The sequence below is a fragment of the Herpailurus yagouaroundi genome, unplaced genomic scaffold, assembly GCF_014898765.1.
Source record: "Herpailurus yagouaroundi ecotype Mexico unplaced genomic scaffold, PumYag 483, whole genome shotgun sequence".
NCBI lineage: Eukaryota > Metazoa > Chordata > Mammalia > Carnivora > Felidae > Herpailurus > Herpailurus yagouaroundi.
Window position 1 is genome coordinate 192,557 of NW_024412700.1, and position 27,990 is coordinate 220,546.

Here is a 27,990-nt window from a genome sequence, read left to right on the forward strand (position 1 = left end):
ACCGGAGAGCCCCCTCCCACTGCCCCCTCCCCTTCCTAAGGAAAAGGCCTGGGCTCTGCTCAGAGTGCCAGAGCAGAGGCGAGGCTGACATGGGTAATTTGAAGAGTGTGGGCCAGGAGCCGGGGCCTCCCTGCGGCCTGGGGCTGGGGCTGGGCCTGGGCCTGTGCGGCAAGCAGGGCCCAGCCTCCCCGACAGCAGAGCCCGGCAGGGCACCGGCACCCGCACCCCCACCCCCACCCGCGCCAGACCGCAGGTAAGGGCCCTGGAGGCGGCGAGAAGCAGGGGGCAGGCAGGAGGGTGTCAAGCCCTAAAGCCCCAGGCTGGGAAGGGCTAGAGCCTGTAGCCCGGCCAGGAGGACCAAGTCGCCCGCACAAAAGGGCTACCTACCGGTGTGGATAGAACAGGACAATCAGGGAGGTTCGGAGAAGAGACCAGGGTCAGGACCAGCAGGCAACAGGTGGAAAGCGGGAGGTAAAGGTGCCAGTTTACCAGGTTTGAATTGCTACGCTGCCGCCAAGAGCTGTTTGACTTTGAGCAAGTTACTTCACCTCTCTGAGCGTTTATACATAACAGGGATATAGCAGTAATTACTCCATGGGATTGTTGCGGGTTTCTGGCTCACGACAAGCCTCCAACAAACGGTGAGGGTTATTTAAGAGAAGAAAGGGGCCCGGGAGGGTAGTTACAGGGGAGTGAGAAGGCAATCTAGAAGGGGAGAGAGTCGGCCCCTGGGAGACTCAGGACATTGGCATGGGAGGCTGAGAAGAGAGCAAACAGGCCGCATTCCTCTCCTCCAGGCTCCACCTCCTAGCGGCTGTCAACCCCAAACTAACGTGGTACCTTCAGCCCCGAGAAGAGAGAGAGGGCGGCTGAAGGCCAGGTGGGGTGCCAGGCCAGGCAGGGTGGCAGGGCCGGAGGCAGCTCCACAGGGAAGGCTCCGCACTGGCGCACCCAAGGTCCGAGGCCCTCCCTTCCTCCCCGCGGCTGGCCTCAGCCTCTGGGAGGAAGTGATAAGGCCTCTGAGGCCTCCTTTCACACAACAGTTACTGTCAGCAGGGGGTGACTGGGGAGGAAAATCTGGGCTGAGGAATCCCAGGGTTTCCCTCAGCTCAAGGGTGGGTTCCATCCCCCTCCAGGTAGGGTTCATCACAGCTCCGGGGGGGTTGGACCCCCCTGTCCAGAAGGGGTGAGGTGGGCCCTGAACAGGGATGAGACCCAGCCTTGGGCCAGGGGCTCAGGAGCTCACTGCTTGCAGCCCTGGGCAGCCCAGGGTCTGGTGACTTGGGAGACAGGTGGGCCTGGGTTTTAAAGGGACCAGTTCGGGGCGCCTGGGTGGCGCAGTCGGTTAAGCCTCCGACTTCAGCCAGGTCACGATCTCGCGGTCCGTGAGTTCGTGCCCCGCGTCAGGCTCTGGGCTGATGGCTCGGAGCCTGGAGCCTGTTTCCGATTCTGTGTCTCCCTCTCTCTCTGCCCCTCCCCCGTTCATGCTCTGTCTCTCTCTGTCCCAAAAATAAATAAACGTTGAAAAAAAAATAAAAAATAAAGGGACCAGTTCTACCCATGTGGCCCCTGGCAAGATTCCTAACTTTTCTGAGCCTCAGGTCCCTCCTCGTCTGTAAATGAGGATGCAAATATATTATCCACCTCCTAAGGTTTTCGAGGGGGCTGACAGAGAAAGTGTAGGAAAGCACATGGCAGGCAAGCAATCAATCACTGCGGTTCTGAATGTTGTCGGAGGGGTCTCTGGGGGAAAAAAGTTCCTCCCCCATGACCCCTCCCCTGGGTCCCAGCAGTCCCCCGCTCACCAAGCCCCCGGAGGGGCCCAAGTTCCCTCGTGTGAAGAACTGGGAGGTGGGGAGCATCACTTACGACACCCTGAGTGCCCAGGCACAGCAGGTAAGGCCGGGAGCCCTCCCCGTCCCCTGTCAGGGTCAGGGGGGCGAAGGCCAGTCCCCTCTAGAACTCGCCCTTTGGTCTCCAAAGACAAGAGAGACTGGGAAGAGCCAGAGGAGTTAAGGGACGCCCAGGGGACTTTGGTGACTCCCGGCCTCCCGCCCTTGCCCCAAGTCCTGCCATAACCTGGCACAACCTCACCCCTACTTCCAGTCTCGGTCCCAGCCCTGAACCCACACCTGCCCAGACCCACCCTCCCTCTGCCCCCTCCCCTGCCTCTGCACCCTGACCAGGTCCTCACCTTTGTGCTCCCCGCTCTCTCTGCCTCTGCCCTCCACCCCAACCCAGGAGGGGCCCTGCACCCCTAGACGCTGCCTGGGCTCCCTGGTTTTTCCACGGAAGCTGCAGAGCCGGCCCTCCCAGGACCCACCACCCACTGAGCAGCTGCTGAGCCAGGCCAGGGACTTCATCAACCAGTACTACAGCTCCATCAAGAGGTGACACCGTGCCTTGAGACCCACGGCCCACCCTTGTCCTCTGACCTGGGGCCCTGGTCCTGCCGAGGCCTCGAAATGATGATCACCTTCCCCAGGGGCTGCCCCCTGTCCCACACCCTCACACCAGCCTCCCCCCAACACCCACACAAAGCCTGGGAAACCTCTCCCCCCACCCCTTGCTGACTCGACTTCCTTCTGCTCCACAACAGGAGTGGCTCCCAGGCCCATGAGCAGAGGCTTCAGGAGGTGGAAGCCGAGATAGCAGCCGCAGGCACATACCAGCTTCGGGAGAGCGAGCTGGTGTTCGGGGCTAAGCAGGCTTGGAGAAATGCACCCCGCTGCGTGGGCCGGATCCAGTGGGGGAAACTGCAGGTGTGGCCGGCTGGCAAGCACCCAGAATGGGGACTGGGGGACACGAAAAAGGAAAGGGCAGCCCCTGAGGCTTCCCTGGGGGGGTCCCAAGCAGTGGGGACTTAGAGATCGGTACCCCTGGGGAGCCCCCGGTCCAGTAGCCACCACCTGGTTGTTAAGTCCAGAGGCAGTGTCTTGACTGGCTGCGAGGAGAAACACCCAGATACACTGGGTCAGTGAGGACCGCTGAGCCGTGGTCCCTGGGCGGTATCATCAGTCCAACAGAAGCAGTCTTCTGGAAGAGGCCCCTGGCTGTTTCTTCCGTGCCGGCCTCACCTGCCCAGCCCAGCCCTCTAGTGCCTGCCTGGGCCCCACAGACTCCTTCACGCTCCCACCACTGGAACAGCCTAAGAGAAACGAGCTGACCTGCAGGGGAACTTAACCCATGACTTCGGCCTCCTTAGCTGTAACTGGCCACCAAAGAATTTGGAATAAAGCCACATGCTCAGCAAATCCCAAAGAAGTCTCAAATAAAAGAACCATCCTGTCTGAACCTTGCATACCCTTGAAGTTGTTCAAAGCTGAGCTTTGAACCCATCAGACCTTCCAAATGTGATCACACTCACTGCTACATCCCTCCCGTGGCCCCAGGCCAGCCACTGCCACCCCTTGCTTCGGTCACTAACACAAGCAGGAAAGGGATCTCCCGGCCCCCTGCGGGCCCCCCCCCCCCCAGCCAGTCAAGATGGCTTCTACTAGCATAGGAGTATCAGGACAGGCAGACTCCTGGACGGCCACCTCGTGCAGCCAACCCCCTTCCCATCAGCAGTGTGCTCAGGGACAGTCTGATGACTGGCTGGGGTCACCCGCCTTTGCTTGAGCACCATGAGGTAACGGGGAACTCACCACCCACACCCTTAGGTGGCCTCCCCGTCAGTTGGCACCCCTCCCTGGCCGTCGGGTTGGTAATGACTGGGTCCCTCCTCTGTGGCAGGTACTGAGTCAGCTTCTGCAGGGGTGGGGAGATGTCCCAGCAAGGAGATAAAGGCAGACAAGGCTGCGTTGGGTGTGGGGGGCACAGGGCAGGAAGGGCTCAGTGTGCGTGCACGCGGTCAGGGAGGCTCCTTGGAGGAGAAAGAACCATGACGAGTAACACCTCCAGCCTTTGGGGGCTTCTCAGGAGGTGGCGACACCCTCCCCTGCCTCCTTACCTTCTCCTAGAGCTGATACTCAAGACCCCTGTGTCCCCCTGTCCCCCTGCCTTGGCTGGCTCAGGTGTTTGATGCCCGGGATTGCAACTCTGCCCAGGAGATGTTCACCTACATCTGCAACCACATCAAGTACGCCACCAACCGGGGCAACCTCCGGTGAGTGGGCCCCCCCCCCCAACGCTGTGCCAGATGGCATCCCTCCCCTAGGTGCCAGCAGAGGTGGGGCTCTGACAGCTGTCGTCCCCATGTCAGCTCGGCCATCACAGTGTTCCCCCAGCGCGCCCCAGGCCGCGGAGACTTCCGAATCTGGAACAGCCAACTGGTGCGCTACGCTGGGTACAGGCAGCAGGATGGCTCCGTGCGGGGGGACCCAGCCAACGTGGAGATCACTGAGGTGGGCACAGAGAGGCGGAGAAGTGGAGGCCGGCCAGTGAGGGCTCTGCGATGGGGCACGGGGTCCAAAGGGTGGGCGATGAAGCAGGGAGGGGGGACCCTCACTGAGATGACGGAGGGAGATGCCGATGAAGGGGGTCCCTGAGGAGAGAGCGGGGGGTTGGGCCCCTCAGACGCCCCTCTGGCCCTGCTCCCCGCAGCTCTGCATCCAGCACGGCTGGACCCCGGGAAACGGCCGCTTTGACGTACTGCCCCTACTGCTCCAGGCCCCAGATGAGCCCCCCGAACTCTTTGCCCTGCCCCCCGAGCTGGTCCTCGAGGTGCCCCTGGAGCACCCCACGTGAGCATGGCAGGGCCTGGGTCAGGTGGTGGAGGGGCTGCCCGGGGGTGGGGTGGCCAGGCACCGAGGCTCCACGGGCAGCTTGATCCCACACCCCGACACCCCCAGGCTGGAGTGGTTTGCGGCCCTGGGCCTGCGCTGGTACGCCCTCCCGGCGGTGAGCAACATGCTGCTGGAAATTGGGGGGCTGGAGTTCCCCGCGGCCCCTTTCAGCGGCTGGTACATGAGCACTGAGATCGGCACGCGGAACCTGTGTGACCCGCACCGATACAACATCCTGGAGGTGAGGACCAGAGGGTAGGGAGGGGGTGCGGGGGGCTGCCCGCCCCATCCCCTCCGGGCTGGAGCCTTTGACGCGCAAACAGATCCACAGACTGTCAGCAGCTGGGAGAATCTAAGGTCCCAGCTGCCTCTCAAATTAGAACTTTGGAGGCTCTGAGACCACAAGTTTGGGGCAAAGGAATGCATGTGTTATTGGTACAAATATGGAATTGTTTTTCTGGGAATAGGACCTATGGTTCTATAGCTTTCATCAGATTCTCAAAGCAGATCTTGCAAAACAATGTTAAGACCCATTTTAGAGACGAGAAATTAAGACCCGGGGCAGAGAAGTAACTGACCCAGGGTCCCTCTATGTTTTGGGGTGCCTTTGCAGGCAAGGACCTGAACCAGCCCCAAACTAAGCAGTCAGGCCTCTGGCCACCCTCGCGCCTTCTACTCCGTCCTCTCCCCTACACCTTGTCCCTACCAACGCTATGCACCCCTGCTCCCAGGATGTGGCCGTCTGCATGGACTTGGATACCCGAACCACCTCATCCCTGTGGAAAGACAAGGCAGCCGTGGAAATCAACTTGGCCGTGCTGCACAGTTACCAGGTACACAGGCCCAGACTGGCCAGGAGGGCAAGGGGCTGGGGCTGGAAGAGAGGGAGGCACTTAGAGACCGGGTAGGAGTTGGAGACAACAGGAAGAAGTGCCATAGTCCGTGAGGCACACTGGGCCTGCAGGTCTGGGGACACAGCAATGCAACTCCGGTCCGGGGACACAGCACATGCGATTCCGGGTGCCGCGGTAGGATGGTCTGGTACGCCGGGAGCCCTGCTGACCAGCACATGCTCAGTAATGCAAGCCCCCAGGGCACAGTGGGTATGGTGGTTTGTGGGACCCGCCGGCTTCTGGGAATGCTAACTCCAGGATTGAAGGCCTGCTGAGCATTGTTGTTTGAGGAAACTGCCTGCTGAGGACTTGGCCAGAGTTCAGGATGTTTTGGTTGTGGGGGCAGGACATCCAGATGTGGGAGACCGGAGCTGCTGCTACTGAGCCTCGGGGGTGGCCGTGCACGCTGCACGCGTGCAGGGGTGACAGCATGGTAGGGGGACACGGCCTGTGTTAGGTGTGGGGTGACCCAGGACACAGCGGTGGTCGGGGTGACAAGTGTGGGTCTGTAGGCTGAGTCTAAGCCCCTGCCTCCCCAACCCCAGCTGGCCAAAGTGACCATTGTGGACCACCATGCCGCCACGGCCTCCTTCATGAAACACCTGGAGAATGAACAGAAGGCTAGGGGGGGCTGCCCTGCCGACTGGGCCTGGATCGTGCCCCCCATCTCCGGCAGCCTCACCCCTGTGTTCCATCAGGAGATGGTCAACTACGTCCTGTCCCCTGCCTTCCACTATCAGGTGCCCACCCCACTAGCTCTTGCCCGCTGTCAGCAGCCCCCAGGGGCCTCCAAATTTTTGCTTTCTTTACTTACCTCCTCCTCCTCCACTCCCCCCATCACTCCCCTGCAGCCAGACCCGTGGAAGGGAAGTGGGTCCAAGGGTGCCGGCATCACCAGGAAGAAGACCTTCAAGGAAGTGGCCAAGTAGGTGCCCTAGGAATGCTGCTGTTCCCCCACACCCAGGGCACCAGCTTTAGCAGTGGGAAGGCCCACCAACTCCCACACCCACCACTCAGCGCCCCAAGACCTTGCTTGGACCGTGCACCTGGGGAGGCCCTGGCTCTGTGTGCCTGGGACCCCCCCCCTCACCCCACCCTCGCCTGCAGTGCGGTGAAGATCTCTGCCTCACTCATGGGCACCGTGATGGCAAAGCGAGTAAAGGCAACAATCCTGTATGGCTCCGAGACCGGCCGGGCCCAGAGCTATGCACAGCAGCTGGGGAGACTCTTCCGGAAGGCTTTCGATCCCCGGGTAGGGCTAAGCCCAGAGGGGTGGGGACCTAGAAGGGGCGGGGGGGGGGGGGGGGGGTGTTTGGTTATTCAAAAGATGTGCGCGGGAGGACAGGAGAGGGTCACAAGTCAGAGCCCAGGAGGAACCCCGGGATCCGAATGGATTCAGGGATTGAGTAGGGGCCTGAGTCAGGGTTGGAATTGTGCCCTGCCTCGAGAGACCAGAGTAGAGGTACGAGGGCAGCAGAGACCAAGTCCCTGGGACATCTGTCTTCTCCTTGTCCACAGGTCCTGTGCATGGATGAGTATGATGTCGTGTCCCTCGAGCATGAGACGCTAGTGCTGGTCGTGACCAGCACATTCGGGAATGGTGATCCCCCAGAGAATGGAGAGGTGAGACCCAGCAGTAAAGGGGCCACTGGGAATGAGGGAAGACTCAACATGGAGTGGCTGGGCAGGAACCCCATCCCCACGAGGGAGAGTGGTGATGCCCTGAGAGTCCCCCAGAGTGCGAGTGTAGACATTCCACTGGGACCCCAGAGCCTGCACAAGCCATTCTCCAGGTCACACACGGGGGCTGCCCCTGACACACACACACACACACACACACACACACACACACACACACACCTGCTTCAGTGTGTCCCCAAGTCATTTCCATGATCAGTACAAGCATTTAACACATGGAAGGCACTTCTGGGCTGACCCACGAGGTTAGACTGCTCTCAAGCATGGACAAATTAGAAAAACAGCGATACTCCGCCCGCTACGCAATGTCGGCTTTTCCTTTTCTTCTTTCCTTGACGAAAGAAAAAGAGATGTCAACAGAGATCAGGCAACTTCGCTTTCTGAACAAATCCTTAAAGAAGCAAACTAGAGCACCGCCACAGAACACTTTATTATTAACCATTATCTTTCCAGCTTCTCCGTCCCTGGCGGCCCCAGCTGCACTCATTTCTAGGGCTCTCATGTTTCAGCGTCTAGGCGATAAATGCCTTCTTAGCACAAAGTACGTCCTCAAGTACCCTAAAGCAGAATTCTGATGCAAGCCTTCCCCCTGCCGTGCAGCCCATGCTGGCCCCCATTCTCATCTGCCTTGCAAAGGAAGATAGAATCACTTAGTCTTTTTTTTTTTTTTTAATTTTTTTTTCCACGTTTATTTATTTTTGGGACAGAGAGAGACAGAGCATGAACGGGGGAGGGGCAGAGAGAGAGGGAGACACAGAATCGGAAACAGGCTCCAGGCTCTGAGCCATCAGCCCAGAGCCCGACGCGGGGCTCGAACTCACGGACCGCGAGATCGTGACCTGGCTGAAGTCGGACGCTTAACCGACTGCGCCACCCAGGCGCCCCTCACTTAGTCTTTTAGTAGAAGAGTAGTGTTTGCACCCGTGTGACCCACGAGCCGACGAAGACCCAGCACGTTTCCATCACCTGGGCAGTCCCCTTCGTCAATGCCTCCGGCCAGCCCCTTCCCAGGCCATCCCTACCGAAGGCCAGCACCCTTCTGACTTCTGTCACCTTAGTTTCACCCGCTCTAGGATGTCATAGAAAGGGGAGCACACGGTAAGTGTTCGGCCTGCCTTTGAGGTGCACCTCACCGTGAGTGATTCAGCACCTCATCGCTTTCGACCGCTGAGCAGTGCTCACTATGTGACTACAATGCGTGTTTCTCTGCTCTCCTGCTGACGGACACTTGGGCCATTTCCCGTGTTTGGCTATTATGAATCAAGCTGTCATGAACATTCTTGTGCAAGGCTTTTGTGGGCCTATGTTTTCATTTCTCTTGGATGAATGCCTCCGAGAAAACTGCCGGGTCATCGGGTAAATGTGTGTTTAACTTTAAGACCAACAAACAAACAAACAAAAGAAAAACCCTGCCGAACAGCCAAATGGATTCATCCGCACACTACGATCTGTGCATTTCAATGCATGTAAATTTTATCTGATTTTTTTAAAAAATGGAGCAAACCTACGAATACGCCCCATAGAAAATAGGGTGTATTCACTAAAGACACTAACAAGAATGTGTATGGCAACATTGTTCATAATAGTCCCAGACCGGGGACAATTCCAATGACAATCAACAGTAAGAATGGAGAAACACATTGTGGTTTTATTCGAAGTCTATACAGCAATGAGGGTGAAGGGATCACAACCACACGATATAGATGAACCTGACAATGTAACGTAGAGGGAAAGAAGCCAGACACAAAAGAATCAGACCATAGGGTTCACTGTGTATTCAGTGCAGAGAAGACAAAACGAATTCGTGGTGACTTAATCAGGAGAGCGGTTGCCCCCGCGGGGTGGGGGGGCTGGTGACTCAGAGGGGTAAGGAGGTGAATCCTAGGATTCTAGCGATGTTTCTGGAGAGGATGCGGACTACGTAGGTAGGTTCAGTTTGTGAAAATCTAGAAAGCTGGACATTAAAGACCTGTGTGCTTTTCTGCATGTGTGACCCTTCAACAAAAGGTTCAGAAAACAAAATTTAGGCAGTATTTGAACCTAGAGACCCCCACCACCCAAATGCATCTACAGTTAATGCTGAGACGTCCCAGCCTTGCCGCATTTCTGGCTTTTGCTGCGCCAAGATGTTCCGTGTAGCCCATGGCTATTTTCACAGCAGAACATGACGCGGCTCAGCCTTCCAGAAGACGAGATAGAGGCATGGCAGGGAGACTGAGGGCTGTTCTCCCCCTATTGAGTTGGCTGAAACATCAAGGACTGGCCACATCCAGTGCTGGCAGGAGTGAGCAAAGAGCACTGCTCTACCTGGTTGCTGGGGGACGGTCTGACTCACCTTCCTCATCAGGTCTTTAAATCCTCTGACTTGGCAACTCCACTTTTAAGGGCGGCCCTACTGAAACACGCAAAAGAGGCAGCAGGAGTGTATATATGCAAGTGCTTGGGCATCGGTCATAGACCACCCAGAGGTCCTGACTCAGAGGGAAGTCTCCTACATGTAGTACCTGCCAATGAGGGGGCACTATGTAGCCATTCCAAAGAAGGAGAGGTTGGGGGCACCTGGCTGGCTCAGTCGGTTAAGCATCTGACTTCCGCTCAGGTCATGGTCTCGGGGTTCGTGAGTTTGAGCCCTGGGTCAAGCTCTATGCTGACAGCTTGGAGCCTGGAGCCTGCTTCGGATTCTGTGTCTCCCTCTCTCTGTTCCTTCCCTGTTTGGGTTCTCGTTCTCTCTCTCTCTCTCTCTCTCTCCCCCTCCCTCCCTCCCTCCTTCCCTCTCTCTCTCTCTCCCCCCTCCCTCCCTCACTCTCTCCTTCCCTCTCTCTCTGTCTCTCTCCCTCTCTCTCCCAAATAAGAATTTTTTAAAATGTTGTTTTTCGAAAGGAGGTCATTCTTCATGTGATGACCTGGAAGGAAGGACATCCATGATATACCCATGACAGGTTGTTAAGAAAAAGCAGATAAATATGGTGTGGCCCCATTTTTACTTTTTTAACAAACTATAAATACAGATACATTTCTGAGTACAATGAAACAGAGCTCGGAGGTTAAACACCTGTCAACAGGGCCCCTGCCTTGGGGGCCCGGACTAGAGGGAAGGTAAGGGTAGATTTTCCCTTTTATCATTTTATGGTTCTGTCATGTTTCCAGAAAGCCACTACCTGGTTTGAAATTTTCCAAACAAAATCACAATTTACAGATAAGAATTCTAAGGATCAGCCCAGTACAGTTTTCAACTTCTGTGTGGTTTGAAGTAAAGCAAAACTAACCACGATAACCACGCTTCCCCTCGCCAGAGTTTTGCGGCGGCCCTGATGGAAATGTCTGGTCCCTACAACAGCTCCCCTCGGCCAGAACAACACAGGTGAGTGGGGGCGGGACTTTGGGGGGAGGTGGAGGGAGGGCAGTGAGGCATTTGGAGGCAACGAGAAAAGGGGGGCTGAAATGCTCCCCCTCTGCACCTCCACAAGCTGGAGGGCAGAGGTGAGGGGGCCTGGACCCCATCACAGCTCAGGATGCCCTCCTCCCTTGTGACCTGCCCACTCACAGTCTGGTCAGTCCTGAGGTGTCCTTCAGAGAGAACAAGGGGGGCACGGCAGGGCCTGAAGGCGCAGAGATCCCTGGGAGACAGAGCCAAGCCCGAGGACAGGGCCCTTCTTACCCCAGATGTAGACACCCTGAAGCTGTCCCCTGGCTGTGTCTGGGCCCGCACCGAGCCTCCAGCTCCCTGTGACGGCCCTGTCTTGGTCTTCTTTTGCCAGGAGTTACAAAATCCGCTTCAACAGTGTCTCCTGCTCAGACCCGCTGGTGTCCTCCTGGAGGCGGAAGAGAAAGGAGTCCAGTAACACAGACAGTGCAGGGGCACTGGGTACCCTCAGGTCTGGGGGGGGGGCTGCAGCGAGGGGAGGCGGGGGAGGGCGGGCACGCTGCCTGGGCACGCGTGGGGCTGGAACGGGTGTGGGCTCCAGTGACGGCTCCCTGCACCCCAGGTTCTGTGTGTTCGGGCTGGGCTCCCGGGCGTACCCCCACTTCTGTGCCTTTGCCCGCGCGGTGGACACACGGCTGGAGGAGCTGGGTGGCGAGCGGCTGCTGCAGCTGGGCCAGGGAGATGAGCTGTGTGGCCAGGAGGAGGCCTTCCGTGGCTGGGCCCAGGCCGCCTTCCAGGTGAGCCCCTGGACCTGTCCCCGCGTCTGACCCAGGCTTCCGCTCCCACCTGAACACCCAGACTAACAGAGCTGTGACTCTCTCAGCCTGGGCTTCCTCCAGGGGCAGCTCTGCCTGGTCTGGGGGTCATGCCTGAAGCTGGCCAGGCTCCTTCTCCCATTCCTGACGCTCTTTCAGGGCAGGGCTGGCCCAACCAAGGTTCCCAGGCTACAGCTTAGCAGGTCTGGGCTGACAGAGAGGAGGAGGACATCCTTGGAGGGGGGCTGTGGGGGCCCCTGGCGCAGGCAGAGGGCTTGCTGGGGTAGAGAAAGTCCAGCTGGAGAAAGAGACAGGCTCAAGTTGGAGGAGGAGGAGAACGGAAAACAAGACTAAAGAAACCACATGAAAGGGAGTGTCTGGAAGCTAGGAGTGGGACAGGAAAAGCAGGGCGCACCGTGAGATTTTAGGGACACCACTTTAAAGACGTGAGGTCAATGAGAGGAACATCCAACTAGAAGCAGGAAGGTGCTGAACTAACTCGCTAACTCCGGCAGCAGCGGTGGGGGTAGGAAGGAAGGGAGGGGGCCACGGAAGGAAGGAAGAGATATAAGACTTTACACACACAAAAGAAAGATTAACAAGACTGGTGACACAGGTCGGAGGAGAGGGAGCAGCCAATCACAGAGGGACCCTGGATTTCAAGGCGGGAGCTGGCCAAGCAGTTTGCAGGACTTGTACCTGAACAGAAACAAACAGAATATGCACCCTCCCAGGGGTCTTGCCCCAGGGGCCCCCTCCAGCCTTTGTGAGCCACTCAGGAGGGACAGACCAGCCAGAAACCCTTTCCACAGCCCCCCCCAAATGCAGGGTCCTGCGCCAGGAGCGCTCTAGGGTTTTACATAATCTTCGCCAGAACCTCACGGGGTGTAAAGATGGGGTCACTGAGGCACGTGGAATTTAAGCACAGGAGTCAGGGTTTGAACGCAGGTCTGAACGCACAGACGCACCGTGCGCCGAGCACCGCGCTCCCTAAGAGATGAACGCTCACCAGATTAAGTAACCAGCCAATGTGACCCGAATGAGTGGGTGTCAGGGGAGAGCTAGTGCGGTGGCCCAGCCACGAAATGGGCCGAAGAACGAGGCACGGTCGGCCTCAGCCTCCATTTCCATCCATTCTCCGTCCCGCCACCGGGGCCGCCCCCGCCACAGGCGTGAGCCGCGGCAGGGCCCCTCCACTCCCACAGTCCCGGGAATGGAAGGCGACAACCGGACACCCAACAGGCCAGCTCGGCCTCCCACCTCAGCCCCCCTGAGCTCCTCTCTGCCCCGGCCCTCCCCGGTGGCCAGAGGCCCTCAGCCCCCACCTGGCCCCTCAGGCCTCCTGTGAGACTTTCTGCGTGGGAGAGGACGCCAAGGCTGCCGCCAGGGACATATTCAGCGCCAAACGGAGCTGGAAGCGCCAAAGGTACCGGCTCAGCACCCAGGCGGAGGGCCTCCAGCTGCTGCCAGGTGAGGCTCTGGCCTCCCCCTGACCCCGCCGGCCCCCCCTGGGCTCCCGGGGCCCCAGGACTAACTCTCAGGGGCCGGGCCCGGCTTCTGGCTGAGTCTCTCTCTCCCCCCAGGCCTGATCCATGTGCACAGGAGGAAGATGTTCCAGGCTACCATCCTCTCAGTCGAAAACCTGCAAAGCAGCAAGTCCACGTGAGGACAACCACTCCCGCCCCCACTCACACCCGTCCTGACCTCTCCTCCCCCCCCACGCCCGGGCGGAGGCCTCCTCCCCCCCACACACACCCATCCTGACCTCTCCTCCCCACCACACACACCCGTCCTGACCTCTCCTCCCCCCCACACACACCTGTCCTGACCTTCTCCTCCCCCCACACACACACCTGTCATGGCCTCTCCTCCCCCCACACACCTGTCCTGACCTCTCCTCACCCACACACACACACCTGTCCTGGCCTCTCCTTCCCCCCCCGCCCCGCCACCCCATCCCAACACCCTCCTCCCAGGTCCTCCTCGCTCCCCCTAACTGCCCTACCTCCTCACCCCCCAGCCGGGCCACGATCCTGGTGCGCCTGGACACTGGAGGCCAGGAGGGGCTGCAGTACCAGCCGGGGGACCACATAGGCATCTGCCCGCCCAACCGACCGGGCCTCGTGGAGGCGCTGCTGAGCCGTGTGGAGGACCCGCCTCCGCCAGGAGAACCCGTGGCCGTGGAGCAGCTGGAGAAGGGCAGCCCTGGTGAGAAGGCGTGGTCTGGGACATGACAGTGACAGCCCGCCCTGTCCCCCTGACTTCAGGGTCCCCTTGAGCTGAGGACCTGGCAGGCAGCTTCCACCTCCACTCACGGCTGTAATGCCTGTGCTCAGAGCCGCCTGTGCCTCCTCCTGTCAGGGTGACCTTGCTGCGGGATGGTCCACAGAGGGTGGCTTTCCCAGTACCTGCCCCCCATGCCCCCCAGAAGGCTGCCCTCTCCCTCTGAGCTCCTCCCAAAGTCTCCTCCCAACAGCCCAGCCTGCTCCATAGCTGCCGTCGGGTCCACCCTCTGCCACACCAGTGCCTAGGGTTAAAGTTGGTGGGGGAGAAGCAGAGCCCAGACCAACCCAAACCAGTCGGGGGCCCCAAACACACACACACACACACACACACGTACACACGGGCTGCCCAGGCAGGTTCACCACCACTGTTCAAAGGCAACGTCTCCAATAAAGCACAAGACATGGATGGTCAGGGCTGGTGTTACCCCCAAGCAACCATCGCCTCAGACCACGCAGTTCCAGCTGGCCTCTTCCTCAGACCTCCCCTGTACACCCCCCCCCAGGTGGCCCACCCCCCAGCTGGGTTCGGGACCCCCGGCTGCCCCCCTGCACGCTGCGCCAGGCTCTCACCTTCTTCCTGGACATCACCTCCCCGCCCAGCCCTCAACTCCTTCGACTGCTCAGCACCCTGGCCGAAGAGTCCGGTGAACAGCAGGAGCTGGAGAGCCTCAGCCAGGTGCAGGGCCACCCGGGCGGGCAGCAGGGGCTGGTGAGGCAGGACGAGCTGGGTGGGGAAGGGGAGGCACCTGGCTCACGTGTCCTGGGGCTTAAGACCCAGCCCCTGAGTCACTAACTCATCGGCGCTCCAGAAACGTTTGTTGGCCCGAACTAAGGAGGCAGAGACCCCAGGGGGCTCAGTTCAGGAGGAGCGAAGAAGGGAGGTCAGCAGGCAGGGTTGGGAGGTTCCAGAGCCGTGACGCCCCGCCCCCACCAGGACCCCCGGCGCTACGAGGAGTGGAAGTGGTTCCGGTGCCCCACGCTGCTGGAGGCGCTGGAACAGTTCCCGTCCGTGGCGCTGCCTGCCCCCCTGCTCCTCACCCAGCTGCCTCTGCTCCAGCCCCGGTACTACTCCGTCAGCTCGGCGCCCAGCGCCCACCCGGGAGAGATTCACCTCACGGTGGCCGTGCTGGCGTACAGGACCCAGGGTGAGGTTGCGAAGGGCCGGGGTCAGGGCCACACGGGGACCCGGGGACGGGCCCCTCACCGGCACCCTCTCCTCCCCGACCTCCAGATGGACTGGGCCCCCTGCACTATGGAGTCTGCTCCACATGGCTGAGCCAGCTGAAGGCTGGAGATCCCGTACCTTGCTTCATCAGGGGGTGAGTGAGTAGTTCAGGGACATCAAAGGAGAGAGTGTCCATCCAAGCAGGGGTGGACAAAGTGCCCCGGGGACGGCCGGGGACAGACAGATGGCCGGGGACAGACAGAGGAATCAGCAGGTGGTCGCACAGGGTGAGGGTGGAAGCTTTGGTGACTGGGAGCAGGGAGGACCGACTCAACACGTATCAAGGATGGGGTGTCCGCTCAAGCGACTTCAGAACTTTTGGACGAAGTTTTGGGCGTTTTACTCATTGGGACCTAGCGTCCTGCCCCGAAGCTTCCCCTCCCAGAGACAGGGCTTGGATTTGCCCAGCAGCTCCTGTTGCACTTAGGTACACTATGTCCCCTGCTTATTTGGCTTTTTTGAAAGTTGTATTTATTTGTTTGTTTTTGAGGTGGGGGGGGCGGGGAGAATCCCAAATCCGCAATGTCAGCGCGGAGCCCAACATGGGGCTCAAACTCACGAACCGGGAAATCATGACCTGAGCCGAAATCAAGAGTCGGATGCTTAACCGACTGAGTCACCCAGGCGCCCCATCCCTTGCTACATCCTCGAGGTCAGTCTAACTGGGGAGGCAATCAGACACTTGGGAACTGTGTCCTGTTCCAGAATTAGTCCTCACTTAGTCCAGGGAGAACTAGTTAAGTTACCGAAGTATCAGTAAGGACTGGAAGAAAGTTAGTCTTCAGGATGCCCTTCCTGCGTGCCGTATTCAGAAGTCTCGCCCCACCCAGCAGCCAGGACCCAAAGTCTCAGGGGGGACTTAAAAGAGTTTCCAGGATGGGCACCAACTAGGTCCCGTCACCCAAACCTATCAGGAGGAATCACACACTGTACCAATCTACTGAATACGATCCAAATACCCATATTAAGGCTATGACTGAAAATGAGTGAACTCGTTATGAGCCAAAAGCTGTCCTTCCCTTCCCATGTTTTGTAAATCTCTTAAACTGAGACATCAGAACATTCTTCACTTCAAATTACATTGTATTTCCTGTGACCCAACCTCCAGAAGCACAGGTCCAGGGAGTTTCTGCCTGCAGGTAGAGTTCTTTCCATAAACACATCGTGCTCACTGTGAGCCAGACTGTGTCGAACACACGTGGCAAGTATTATCCCACTTATCAGTGGAACCTGAGTTCTCTTCTCTCCCCTCAATGGAAGATGGTAAGAATCGGGGGAGCTGGGAAAGCACAGGGGCCGACAGTGTTTCTCCACTAGGGCTCCCTCCTTCCGGCTGCCGCCTGATCCCAGCTTGCCCTGCATCCTAGTGGGCCCTGGCACAGGTATTGCCCCCTTCCGGGGATTTTGGCAGGAGCGGCTGCACGACATTGACAGCAAAGGTGAGACTGGGGGCCAAGGGAATGACTGGAAGGCAGGAGGGGGGAAAGGGACAGAGACTGGAAGACAGAAACCTGGAAGACAGGAAGGAAGGCAAGGAACAGGCCACAGAGGTGAACAGAAACTTAGTAGATCAACCAGAGGGCGGTGCCCTGTTCACTTGGCTCCCTGGTGCCAGACACAAAGTAGGCAGTCGAACCGGATTAAAGACAAGGGTACAGGGGGAACTGGAAGTCTGGAGAGAATGGGGCTAGGACTCAAATGGCCAAAGTGTACTTGGGACTGCCCCAGAGCTCACCCAGCTGTGTCCAAGACCCAAGGAAGCTACAGGATGTTCAGGTTGGACATGGGGTGTGCAGGGCACCCGGTAAAACAAAAGGAGGGGGCTGTGACGGAGAGGAAGGCAGAGAGTGCGGAAACTGAGGGTGTGAAAGAATATGGGGTTGGAGCAGGGACCGTGCTAGATGGGGGCTTTTAGAACTTCCGTGTCAGATGGTGCCAAGGGCGTCTGAGTCAGAAGCCCCACGTTCTAGCGCAATGCCACCGCTGGTGGTTCCACCCGAGGAGCCACCACCTCTGGTAAGCTGCCTCCGCGTGAGCGTCGTCTCCGTAAACCAGGGTCGGGCAAGGTCTCTGTGAAAGCATTCCGCACTCTTCTGGAGGCCAGACACCAGAGGCTTGGGCTGTCAGTAGCCAGTGGGCGAAGTCGCTAGGGCTGCGCCCCTGGGAGGGGGCTCTCCCAAGCCGCAGTGCTACTTGCAGGGCTGCAGCCGGCCCCCATGACCTTGGTGTTCGGCTGCCGATGCTCCCAGCTCGACCACCTCTACCGCGACGAGGTGCAGGATGCCCAGCAGCGCGGGGTTTTTGGACGCGTCCTCACCGCCTTCTCTCGGGAGCCCGACTGCCCTAAGGTGCGACCCCCTGAGGCCGTGGTAACCTGAAGCTAGGGGCCGGGGAATCGCCCTCTTGCGCTCCAGCAGGGCGCCCAGGCCCAGGCCCGGCCACGCCCCTCCGGTGCGCGCCCTCCGCCCCGCCCCTCAGCTGGCGCCCCGCCCCTCAGCTGGCACGCCCCGCGGCAGGCAGGCCCCCGCCCCCACTCGGCCCCTCCCGCGTGCCTTTTGGTCTCACCCACCTTCACCAAGCCCCGCCCCTTGTTTGGCTCCACCTCTCTAGGCCACAGAGCCGCGCACTTAAGCCCCGCCTGGCCCGCCCCTCCCCCGCCCCCGGGACCCACGCGCTCGTTAGGGCACGCCGCTTAACCTCCGCCTCCCTCAGACCTACGTGCAGGACATCCTGCGGACGGAGCTGGCGGCTGAGGTGCACCGCGTGCTGTGCCTCGAGCGGGGCCACATGTTTGTGTGCGGCGACGTCACCATGGCAACCAGCGTCCTGCAGACGGTGCAGCGAATCCTAGCGACGGAGGGCGACATGGAGCTGGACGAGGCCGGCGACGTCATCGGCGTGCTGCGGGTGCGGGGGGCGGGACCATGCCGGAGCGAGGCGGGGCGGGGCCATCCCGGGGGCGGGGCCCACTCCCGCTTAGGTCCCACTCTTGTTCTGATCCGCTGCCCTCTTTCCCGGCAGGATCAGCAACGCTATCACGAGGACATTTTCGGGCTCACACTGCGCACCCAGGAGGTGACTAGCCGCATTCGCACCCAGAGCTTTTCTCTGCAGGAGCGGCATCTGCGCGGCGCAGTGCCCTGGGCGTTCGACCCTCCCGGCCCAGACACCCCCAGTCTCTGAGAGCCCCTCTTGCTTTCCATCCCAGTTCCAGGAGAGGGGCCGTCGGTCTACTCTGGTTCTGCCGCTCTCCTGTCGGTGTTACCAGACCAGCCACCTCTCCCTCCCCTCCCAGGTGCCGTCCCACCTCTATCCAGAGACTGCCCACGTATTCCAGGGGATGAGGGAAGTGTCTCTCTCTAGGTCTGTTTACCTGCCCCAGGTCCGGAGGGTCCCTCCCAGCAGTGATATTCCCGGGCCTACTGTCACCCCCTTTTTGTGTTCATTAGGTTTGTTTTAGGTTCCCCTTACCTTCCTCGGGAGTATCTTATCTCGAATCCTAATCTCTAAATCATTAAAATATTTATTATTGAAAATTCACCATAAGAGACTGGACCCGATGTTACAAGTGCTACCAAGACGCCTAACCCAGCCCCATCGATTAAAATTGCAGAACAACAAGCTTTGTTAACTTGTGCAGCTGGAGGGCGTGACAATTCTTTGACAGGGAGTCCTATCCTACACACTCCACTCTGACCCAGCGCTCTGGAAATGTGGCTTCCAGCCCATCACGGGCAGTTCTGTGTTGCTTCCTTGCTCTTGATTGAGAAGGAGGTACAGCCCTCCACCAGGAGTGGGGACGCCAGAGACGAAGGTCACAAAGAGGTGCAGCAAGCCATGAGCAACCTTTACAGCCGGTTTCAGACAGGATGAGGATCCACACCCACTTCCGCAGCCAGCGCTGCCAGTGCTGAGCTCCAAAACCACCAGCCCTCTGTAGAGTCTTTCCACTCACAAGTCCCCAGTGGAACGTGAAGGCCAGACAGGCTTGGAGAGCCCACTGCCATCCAGGTCCCGTCCCTCACTGTTTCCCTTGCATTTAGCTAGGCCTCCACCTTGGCCCCGTCCTCCACCCTGAGGATACCTGGGGATTTCTTCCCAGGCAATTGCTCGAGGACAGTTAGTTGGTGTGGCGTCCCCTTAGCCCCTTCAGACGGGGATAGTCTCTAACACTGTCTCCAGATGCCTTTGGCATCTCCTCTCCTACCCTTTCTCTGCTCTCTTGGATGAGCTTATCATTAACCTCCCCCAAGTCCTGCCCAACTAAAACATCCTTAGATCTAAAGTCAGGGGGGCGGGGGTCTTTAAAGATGGCTTGGCATCATGCCCTTCCACTCGGCCTTGTCTGATCTCCTACGGCTGGAGAAGCCAGGGAACCTGGGGGAGGAGAAGGCTCTTGGCAAGCAGTCGGAGGTTTAGATTCCAAAGATGACCATCCCTATCACCCTGAATTCCCACCACTGCCCCCATCCCTTCAAGTCTGGCTCCACCCAACTTTCTCTTCATTCCCCAGCTCCCACCCCAGTTAGACAATACTGACCCTGAGGAGCCCTCTCAGTCAGTGCTAGGGGCCTGGCCAGGCTCCTTCTGGGCATCTGTGGTCTCCTGAAACCTTCCGGGGAGCAGATTCTGGGTTCTCTGGGTTCTCCACTGCTGTCTGGGGCTGGAGGCAGGACTGGAGCCTGGTGAGATGAGCCATCAGCTGGGCAGTGCAGTGATGCCCCCCGTCAACCCAGGGTCTGTCCCCCGCACACCCTGACCACCTCACCATCACTTGACCAGGACGGCTTCTCCTCATCAGGCGAGAGTGTCTGGGAGGGGCTGGACCAGGGCCTGGACAGGGAAGAGGCTGAAGCCTCACCCCACAGTTCCTGCTGCTGCTGTTGATGGAGCTAAATGGAACGAAGAAGAATGACGGGCTTCCTTTCTGCCCCTCAGTGTGAAGCACAGCCCCTGGACTAGGTGCAGGGGGCTTTAAAACCCCCTCTTCCAGCTCCCATTGCGTACCTCCTTACACTCTACCCCACGCTCAGTCTCCATTTCATTCAGCTGCTTTCTCCCTACATGTCTCTTTCTGGCACCCTTCTGCTCACCTGGTGCAGGTAGATGGCATGCAGACTCATCTCAGCAGAAGCAAGCTCTGGGAGCTGGGCCAGCTTCTGGCCCCCAGTGCCTCCTGGGGACACACAGCTGGAACAGAGGGTGCAGTAGTCCAAAGACATGCCCCTCCCCCCAGGGCCCCCAGGGAGGGCCAGACTTGATCTCCCCTTCCCAATCACCCCCAGTGCCCCTGCATACTCCTCCTGGGGGATCAGCCCCGCCACCTGTGCTGTTCTCCATCTCATCTCAGGCCCACTCCACTCCCCCTCACCTCGGGTCCTGGGCAATGCGGGAAATGGAGGCCAGGAGGCTGGCTGTGGCTGCGGCTGGGCAGGGGGCTGTGGGGCTCAGGTCCCGCGGGGGCAGGAGGGGGTGCACCAAGAGGTTGGCCAGGAAGGCCTCAGGCTGGGAGCAAGAGAACAGGGTGTCAGAAGTGAGGCCAGAAAGGGAGGGAGGAGGTCTAGGGAAGGCCCGGGAGCAAGCTGGACCAGGGAGCAGGTCAATACAAACAGTGAGTTGGAGGGGAGAGCCTGGGGGTGGTGAGGGCAGAAGAGTAGGCCAGGCTGCAACTCACCAGAGGTGAGGAAGAGTCACTGAGCACCCCCGGGGTGGGGGGACTGCGAACAGAAGTGGCGCCCCAGGCTGCTGCATCTTGTTGGACCCTGCCCCGAAGGTGCCCCAGGAACTTGGAGCTGTGCCCTGGGGGGCGCCATTGTGGATGCACCAGGGAGAACCTCATCAAGGAGAGCTCGGTCTTTCCATCCTCCGCACGCTGAGAGAGAGAGGCCTCTGTCTGTCCTGCCGAGAGCCACTGAGAACAAGAATAGTCAACCGTTCACATCCTGTGGACACTGCTTTTATAGCTTCCGTGGGAGCCTTGCGGGGTAGGCGTGACAGGAAACACTAGCCCCGTTTTCCAGGTCAAAGAACAGAAGCCACGATGGGGACTTGCTCAAGATCAACCAAAAATACAGCAGCAAAACAGGACCTGGGTCTAGAGCCAGCACAAGGGTAGGGCGCAGGCTTAATGTTTTGCCAGCATGTGCACGATGGACCCCAGGGCTGGCTGGCCTGACCGCCTTATGCCAGCCCCGTCTACTGACCAGCTCATTTCTCAGCCTCTCTGATGGTCTCCGCTCCTGTTTACTGGACTTACAATGTGCCAGGAACCCTGTTAGGGTACTGCACACATCATCTCATGCAATCCTCACAGCCCTGTGCATCGGCTACGGTCACCATCCTCATTTGACAGATAAGGACACTACCACATGGCAAGTGACAGGCTCCAGGTCACAGGTGGTCAGTGATAGAACTTGGGGTGGAACCCAGCTTTGCTTTAAGTGAGGCAAGCAAACCCCTATCCAACGACAACCCCACACAGCCAGGGATGGGCTCTAACCTGAGGGTGGCCGTGACGCTTCACATCCATCAGGGCAAAGGAACAGATGTCCCCAACTCCAGCCACATCCACAGTGAAGTGATGAAAAAAGTCAATGATCTCCAGGGAACGGGGGCAAAACCAGAACAGTAGAAACAGCGGAGTGAGGAGAGGAGACAGGAGCTCCTCCAGGAGGGAGACCTGGGGAAGCAAGGTGAGGCTGAGAAAGAGTCGTTGAGGGGACTCGTGATCAGGACAAAGAGGTCTCCTAGGACGCCTGCCAGGGCCGGAAACCTCCAGAGTCACTTGCCGGCTCCCGGGATGGCCAGCCCGGAGCCCGTTTGCCCCACGCCCTCCCCCAGACCAGACGCTGGCGGCTCTGGGGTCTCCGCGGCCCGCTTCGGGGCCGGACCCTCACCGCTCGGTACTGAAGCAGCCGCGCCATCTGCCGGTAAGCGCTGGCCTTGCCGGCAGGGCCGGGCTCCTCCGGGAGGTAATGCATGTGCGCCAAGGCCGCCTGCAGCAGGAACTGCGGGGAACGACCCCGGCCCTGTTCTTCCGGAATGAAAGACCTGGAGATCGAGATGGGGGTGCAGAAGGGGGCCCGCGGTTAGGAGGACGTGCGGGTGGGAGGCAGGGCCGGGGGAGAGGGGGCGCCCAGGGCGGGGTTGGGGGTGGTGGTGGTGTAGGGATTCGCGGGAGGCTCGGCCCCGGGTGAGAGGAATGCCCCCCTCCTTCCCGGGCAGCTCCCCGAGCACCTGGCCACGGTGGCGGTGACCCCGAGCGCGGTCATGGCGGTGAGCACGTGCTCCACGGCCAGCACGTCCTCGTCGTAGACGGTGAGCACGAGCAGCGCGGCGAAGAGCGCGCCGGCGAAGAAGACGAGCTGGCGGGCCAGCAGCGCGAGCAGGGGCGCCGGGGGCGCGGCGGCGCGCAGGAAGGCGGCGGCGGGGCGGTAGGCGCGCGCCAGGCGCGCGCGCAGCTCGTGCGGCAGCTCGTTGAAGTGGCGCAGCTGCAGGTGGGCCAGGCGGGACCAGCGGCGCGTCCCCAGCGCCCCCGGCTCGCGCCGCAGCAGCTCCGCGTGGCTGTAGAAGGCGTGCAGCACCTGCCAGGCCAGCACCAGCGGGCTCAGCGCCAGGTTCACGGCGGCCAGCAGCAGCACCGTGCGCCGCCAGCGCGCGGCCAGGGCGCCTCGCTGGTCGCTGCGCTTGTAGGCGTCGGGCAGCTCCCAGCCCCCGCGGAAGAGCGAGAAGGGCCCGCGGAAGAGAAGCAGGTCGACGTTGAGCGCCAGGCCGCGGCTGAGGAAGGCCGCGCTGCCTCCCCAGGGCAGCGCGCAGCGCGCGGGCAGCAGGCCCTTGTTGGCCAGCGCCACCTTGTAGTTGGTGTAGCGCAGGATGCGGTGGTGGACGTCGAGCTCGGTCAGCGGCCGCGGCTGCACGCACAGCCCCCCGCTCTTCTGCAGCGCCAGCAGGCGGGACTGAACCTCGGCCCAGGGCACCGAGCTGAGTTCCTCCTGAGGAGAGGGGGGCTGTTGAGCGTCAGCTGGGTTCCTCGGCGCGGTGATGCCCAGACTCACCTTGACGGAGCTACCTCCCTCGTCTGCCCTCTCCCCACCTTCCTCGCCCAGTGTCGTTCAAGGGGCGAAACCTGTCGCCTTTCCCGTTCTGCCCTCTCTTGCCCGCCTCTAACCTTGTCGCTGACCGGGGCGCTTATTTCCCTTCATTGTCTCCTGAATTGTGTTCCTCCTGCCCCTGCCACTCTCAAGGCCATGAGTCTTGTGCTTCCCAGGGACACCTCGTAAGTTAACTTCTTCAGGTATTTGGTCTCAGCTTCTCAGGAGCAGATTCTCTGAAACCTCCCCGCCCTGGTTCTTCACAGAGGGCACAGAACTGCTGCTGGGACCTGGGAACTGTCTCTCCTTCCCAGCCCTAGGGTGCAGGCCAACACAGGACCTGAAGCCTCACCACCTCTTATCTCAGCATGCTGTGAGACCGACCCCCCGCCCCCAGCCCCGTCCCACTCCAACGCCCATTAACCCTCCTAAGACACCGGCTGTGTCCATGTCTGGGTGGGGTGCTGTCAGATCTCACTTGGGTCTCATCTGCAAACCTCACGTTAGCCCAGTTTCACCCAGCTGCCCCAGTCCGGCTTAGTCAAGTCCCTCCAGGCCAGCCTCTCCAGTCCATCCCAGGCTCTCCCCTTCCCCTGGAAGGAATGGGGGAGGGGGAGAAAGAAGGGAGGAGGAGGAAGAGAAGGGTCAGCAGCCTCCTGGAGAAGCAGTGCTCTAACTCCTGCCTTCCCCCACCGGTGCTCCCCTGGCCCTCTCCATCCTCCCTGCACTCTGCCTGTGCTCCCCCACTCGAGGGGCCTTTTGGAAACCTCTCCCCTTGGCCCTGCAGGAGAGCCATGCGGAAGGTTCTGCGCTTCTGAGGGGAGCAAGGGAAGCAGGCTGCAGAAGACAGCCTTTGAGCTGAGCCTTAAAGAACGAACTGGAGACCAGAGTAAGAAGGAGCACGAACGAGATGGGGAGGAAAGAAAGGGCAAAGCATGAACTAGGACAGTGAAGGGGCCCACACAGTGGCTCACTGCAATCGTGAGGGAGGCCAGAAAGTGGGGGGGTGGCTGGGTGGGTGGGGATATCACCCAACGGGGCCTGACCACTCAGTTGCAAGCTGGTGGGTCCACTCCTCACTGCTGCCCACAGATGCTCACCACCCCCCCACCTCCTGCATCGGGCCTTCGAATGCCTTCCCACCTCCTATCCTTCCCAGCCCCACCCAAATTCCTCCTGCCCTGTAAAGTCGGATGACCGCCCTTCCTCTAAATATCCACTGTTTGGAGCACAAGCATGTGACCCTAAATCATCAGCTGTAATCCAAGTCAACAAAACTCCACTCGGGTAAGGACCAAGCCTTAGAAGTAAGTGGTGGTACCTCTTCTCCTAACATTACTCAGGGCCTGGGCAGGCGTCAGCGAGGCCTTCTGCCTGCTTTCCAGTGGGCCCTTCCATCTGTGCAGCCCCCGCTCCTCCCTATTCTTTGTCCCCACCCCTGACAAGGCACCCCTCCACAGACACGCCTGCCCAGCTCACCGGGGGGATGTGCAGGGCCTCCCTGTAAAACACCTGGATGTCCCAGTAGCTGATGAGGTTGCAGACTGAGCGAAGCAGCTGTAACAGCCAGAAGGCTGCAGCCAGGATCAGAAGGAAAACCAGCAGGGGGCTGGAGCGGATCCTGTGTGGGGTGGGACAGATAGCAGAGAGAAAGTGGGGGCCCAATAGAAAGGGAGACTAGACTTGGGGAGCGAGGGAAAAGTCACAGAGAGAGGGACCCAGCTCCACCAGCAGCTCTCAGCGTGTGGGCCCTGGGAGACCCTGAGGCCCTTACAAGTGTCGGCAAGGTCCCAACTTTTTTCAGGTAAGACGAAGGTTTTCTGCCGTTTTCGTGCTCATTCTCTCATGAGCATACAGTGGACTTTTCCAGAAGCTACGTGTGTGACACCACGTCGGCAGCTGATGGAACGTGTGCTGGTGTATTCTTAGATTTTAAAGCTATTCCCAGCTTAGGTCTCAAATGAGGTAAATATACCTCATAAACAAATGCTCTTGGGCGTTCTTGATCAAGTTTAAGTGTATTTAACGTGTGCTGAGACCAAAAACTTGGGAGTACTGCTGATTTAGACCAAAGGACAAAAGGACGGGGGGGCGGTGCTTGTCTGCTTGTCTGCTCGTCTCCCCCTTCCACGCTCCCCCCACCAGCTGTCACTCACCGCTGGGCACACTGGGAGGAGGACAGGATGGCATCTGCCAAGGTGACTTTGCCGTGGAGCAAGCCAGGTGTCGTCCTGTTGTTCGGTTGGTTGGCGAAGAGAATGTTGTAATCCACGCAACGAAGGAGGAAGGTTGTGAAGGTGACAATGAAGACGAATTGTCTGGGAGACAGGGAGTGCAGTGGTCAGGTCTGAGGGCAGGGCAGGGTCCTGCCCCAACCTCCAGGTCAGCCCTGAGGGTCCTCCCCTCCCTGCCGAGCCTCTGGGCTGCTTGGGTGGGGTGCGACACGGACTAAAAGCAGCAGGCACTGCTGAGGGAGCAAGGTGACAGAGTCTGGGGCTTGGGACAAGCATCTCACCCCAGCTGGAAGACATCCTCCAGCAGGATGCAGGCAAAGCCATTCCTCTGGTGGTAGCTATAGATGTGGCGGTGCGTCAAGAAAGAAGCCTGAGGCACGAAGGGCCTTTCTCGAAGACACCTCTCCCTCACTTCCGCAACCCACTGCGCCCTGAGAGCCGCCGGCCAAGAATGGCACCAGCACCAAAGGGCCCTCCCACGCCAGTGCTGCCAGGCCGAGCACAAAGGATATCTTGGTGAAGAAGCTGTCCAGGTTCTGGATGTGGTGCCAGGAGCCTGGGCACAGGGGGGAGAGTGTTGGGACTTGGCTCTCCCCTGAGCGCCCAGTTCACATCCTCGGGAGCCCCCAGGCCCTCCCCAGCGTGCTCCCCTCGCAGCCCCACACCCACACTCACCTCGGAGCCCTTCGGGCACATGGAGCAGGGGCTGCTGCTCCTCCCCGTGGAGGGGTGAATCTTGGGACCCCTCGGGGTCACAGTCCTCCAGCCGCTCATAATCCTGCTCAGGGATCAGAGGCCCTATCCACAGCCCAGGAGGGTCCTGGGGGCATCGGTGCGAGGGAGGGGGAGTCACTGGGGCCAGGGATGGGGTGGAGTGGGAGCCCCAAGAGGGGGGAGCAGAGCTGGGTGTCATCGCGGGCCCTGCCTGCGTTGTTGGGGTGGGGAGGGCACTGTGGGGAGGCTGAGAGCCCCCTGGGGCCTGCATCGCTGGGCAGGGGGGTCCCAGGGCTGGGGGAGGGACCGAGGAAGGGGAGCTTCTTGTGTGAGGGGCAGGGGACAGAGAGAAGATGGAAATCCGCCCTCTGCCAGGCCCCCGACATGGAGGAGGAGGGAGAGGGGGCAGCGGCATGGGGAGGAGAGGCACTGATCCAGGCCCCAGGTCTCCCCACCGCCCCAGCCGCCCTCGGTTCCCCCCCCAGCCCACTTGCCTCACCATCGGGCCAGTAGCTTGTCCTGAAAGCTTGGACGGATGGGAGCTGCTGCCGTATCCACAGAGGTCTGGGTTGCTGAGCAGGGACTCCAGCAAGGATGGTGACAACAACAGCAAGGTGACTCAGTCAGGGCAGGCCTCAGGCGTCCAAGCCGGCAGTCACCTGTCTGACAACTCACACCCCTTCCAGGGCAATCTGCGGCCAAACCTGTCACGGCCAAGCCTCTGTGCCTGGGAGGAGCACAAGCTGGAGAGGCAGAGGCGGAGAACATGCAGACCAGAGACACCTTCTGTCCCCTCCTCAGACCTGGAATGGATTTAAAGGGAAGGCCAGAAAGTAGCAGCCAAAATAACAAAGCCGAAAGAAACTCCTACCGAAGGATTCTAAGGCTATGAGGCTAAGATGTTACATCTTTGATTTCTTGAAACCTGGTCTCCTCTCTCTACACATGCACACAGGGATCCACAGAGAAAGGCTTTAAGACCAAAAGCAAAAAGAAGAAAAAACAAAAGAAAAGGCTGGTGTTCTGCTTGCCTGCCAATACGAAGGGGAGGGGAGATTGCCAGACTGGGCAGCCAGGTTGCAGGAAACTGAGGAAAGGGAGGAGGTAAAGAAAGGAGAGAGCTATTCCAGAAGTGAGGAGTGGTTTGGGGAGCTTCGGTAGAAAAAGGCTCCTTGGGAGTTCCGTTTTGTCTTCCTCTTTATCTCGGGAAACACCGAAACTCTCTTCCCCGGTCCTCATCCAGTTTGGGGGGCCCCCTGAGAAGCATCAGAGCTGAACCAGCAGAGGGCAGCTGGGGGGCCAGGATCAGGAAGGATAATTTGCATACCCAGGGATGAGCTGGTTGAGTTCCTTTCTGCCACCTCAAGGAGGAGAAGGAGGCAGCTGGTTTGTTGGCATGTTCGACGCCATTCCTGGGGCCCTGAATCACCAGGTTTGCTACTAAAGCCCATTCCTGAGGTGCTGACTCAGCTGCCCAGGTGTCAGGGCCTGCAGGGCTTGGGCCTGAGGGCTGTCTTAGGGGACAGTATCTGTGAAACAGAGAGAGGAACAAAGTGCTTCCTAGAGTGTGTTCAACTGGAGGAATGTGGAGGCAATCTTGGAATTGCTCACAAAACACGAGACCAGATATGCCTGTTTTTCTCCTTCTGTGCTGCCTTCCTGGGACAGGAATTGTTTAGCTCGGGGCTTGCATAGTTTTATCCCTGAGCAGGAGGCGGAACTCCTTCTAGAGGTGGCATCCTAGTGCCCAAGATGGAATCCCACATTGCAGAGGCTAGGAAATTCTCATATCTCAGAGACTTCTGCCAAGACATCTGCCTACAGGTTGTGTAGGGTTTTGCCTGATCTCTTTTCAACCTCCCTCCCCCCAGTATTCCACCACATTCACATTAGGACCCCTCCCATACACCCAGCCCAACCTCAAGCTAATCTGGCACATTTTCAT

The 27,990-nt window shown here is 59.6% G+C and overlaps 2 protein-coding genes and 1 long non-coding RNA gene across 6 annotated transcripts; 2 read left to right on the forward strand and 1 right to left on the reverse strand.

Annotated features, from left to right (window-relative positions):
• On the forward strand, positions 1–18,547 carry NOS3 (nitric oxide synthase 3). Of its 3 annotated transcripts, none has more exons than XM_040464546.1 (26): positions 1–253; positions 1,791–1,896; positions 2,242–2,390; positions 2,600–2,762; positions 4,017–4,108; positions 4,205–4,346; positions 4,546–4,685; positions 4,794–4,968; positions 5,459–5,560; positions 6,166–6,360; positions 6,472–6,545; positions 6,728–6,872; positions 7,139–7,243; positions 10,612–10,679; positions 11,077–11,193; positions 11,305–11,479; positions 12,835–12,967; positions 13,081–13,159; positions 13,518–13,705; positions 14,286–14,458; positions 14,717–14,927; positions 15,014–15,101; positions 16,325–16,446; positions 17,207–17,355; positions 17,720–17,914; positions 18,029–18,547. In XM_040464546.1, exons 1-26 carry the CDS (start codon positions 90–92, stop codon positions 18,188–18,190), a joined length of 3,612 nt encoding a protein of 1,203 aa, XP_040320480.1. In that variant the 5' UTR covers positions 1–89; the 3' UTR covers positions 18,191–18,547. The 3 variants fall into 3 exon arrangements, with proteins under 3 accessions (XP_040320480.1, XP_040320481.1, XP_040320482.1); XM_040464547.1 differs by having other exon boundaries at positions 1,794–1,896; XM_040464548.1 differs by lacking the exons at positions 1–253; positions 1,791–1,896; positions 2,242–2,390 and having other exon boundaries at positions 2,606–2,762; positions 4,219–4,346.
• LOC121022955 (uncharacterized) lies at positions 7,250–9,300 on the forward strand. Its single transcript, XR_005787189.1, has 2 exons — positions 7,250–7,971; positions 8,212–9,300. It is a non-coding gene; the product is annotated as an uncharacterized LOC121022955 (long non-coding RNA).
• On the reverse strand, positions 18,513–27,851 carry ATG9B (autophagy related 9B). 2 transcript variants are annotated; one of them, XM_040464551.1, is made up of 15 exons: positions 26,545–27,849; positions 26,007–26,151; positions 25,844–25,887; positions 25,613–25,677; positions 25,254–25,415; positions 24,577–24,718; positions 22,244–22,998; positions 21,904–22,057; positions 21,507–21,686; positions 20,682–20,918; positions 20,379–20,512; positions 20,101–20,197; positions 19,776–19,899; positions 19,548–19,689; positions 18,513–19,384 (listed from the first exon to the last, which is right to left on the reverse strand). In XM_040464551.1, exons 1-14 carry the CDS (start codon positions 26,545–26,547, stop codon positions 19,562–19,564), a joined length of 2,370 nt encoding a protein of 789 aa, XP_040320485.1. In that variant the 5' UTR covers positions 26,548–27,849; the 3' UTR covers positions 18,513–19,384; positions 19,548–19,561. The 2 variants fall into 2 exon arrangements, with proteins under 2 accessions (XP_040320485.1, XP_040320484.1); XM_040464550.1 differs by having other exon boundaries at positions 26,007–27,851.
• Between the last annotated feature and the right edge of the window lie 139 nt (positions 27,852–27,990).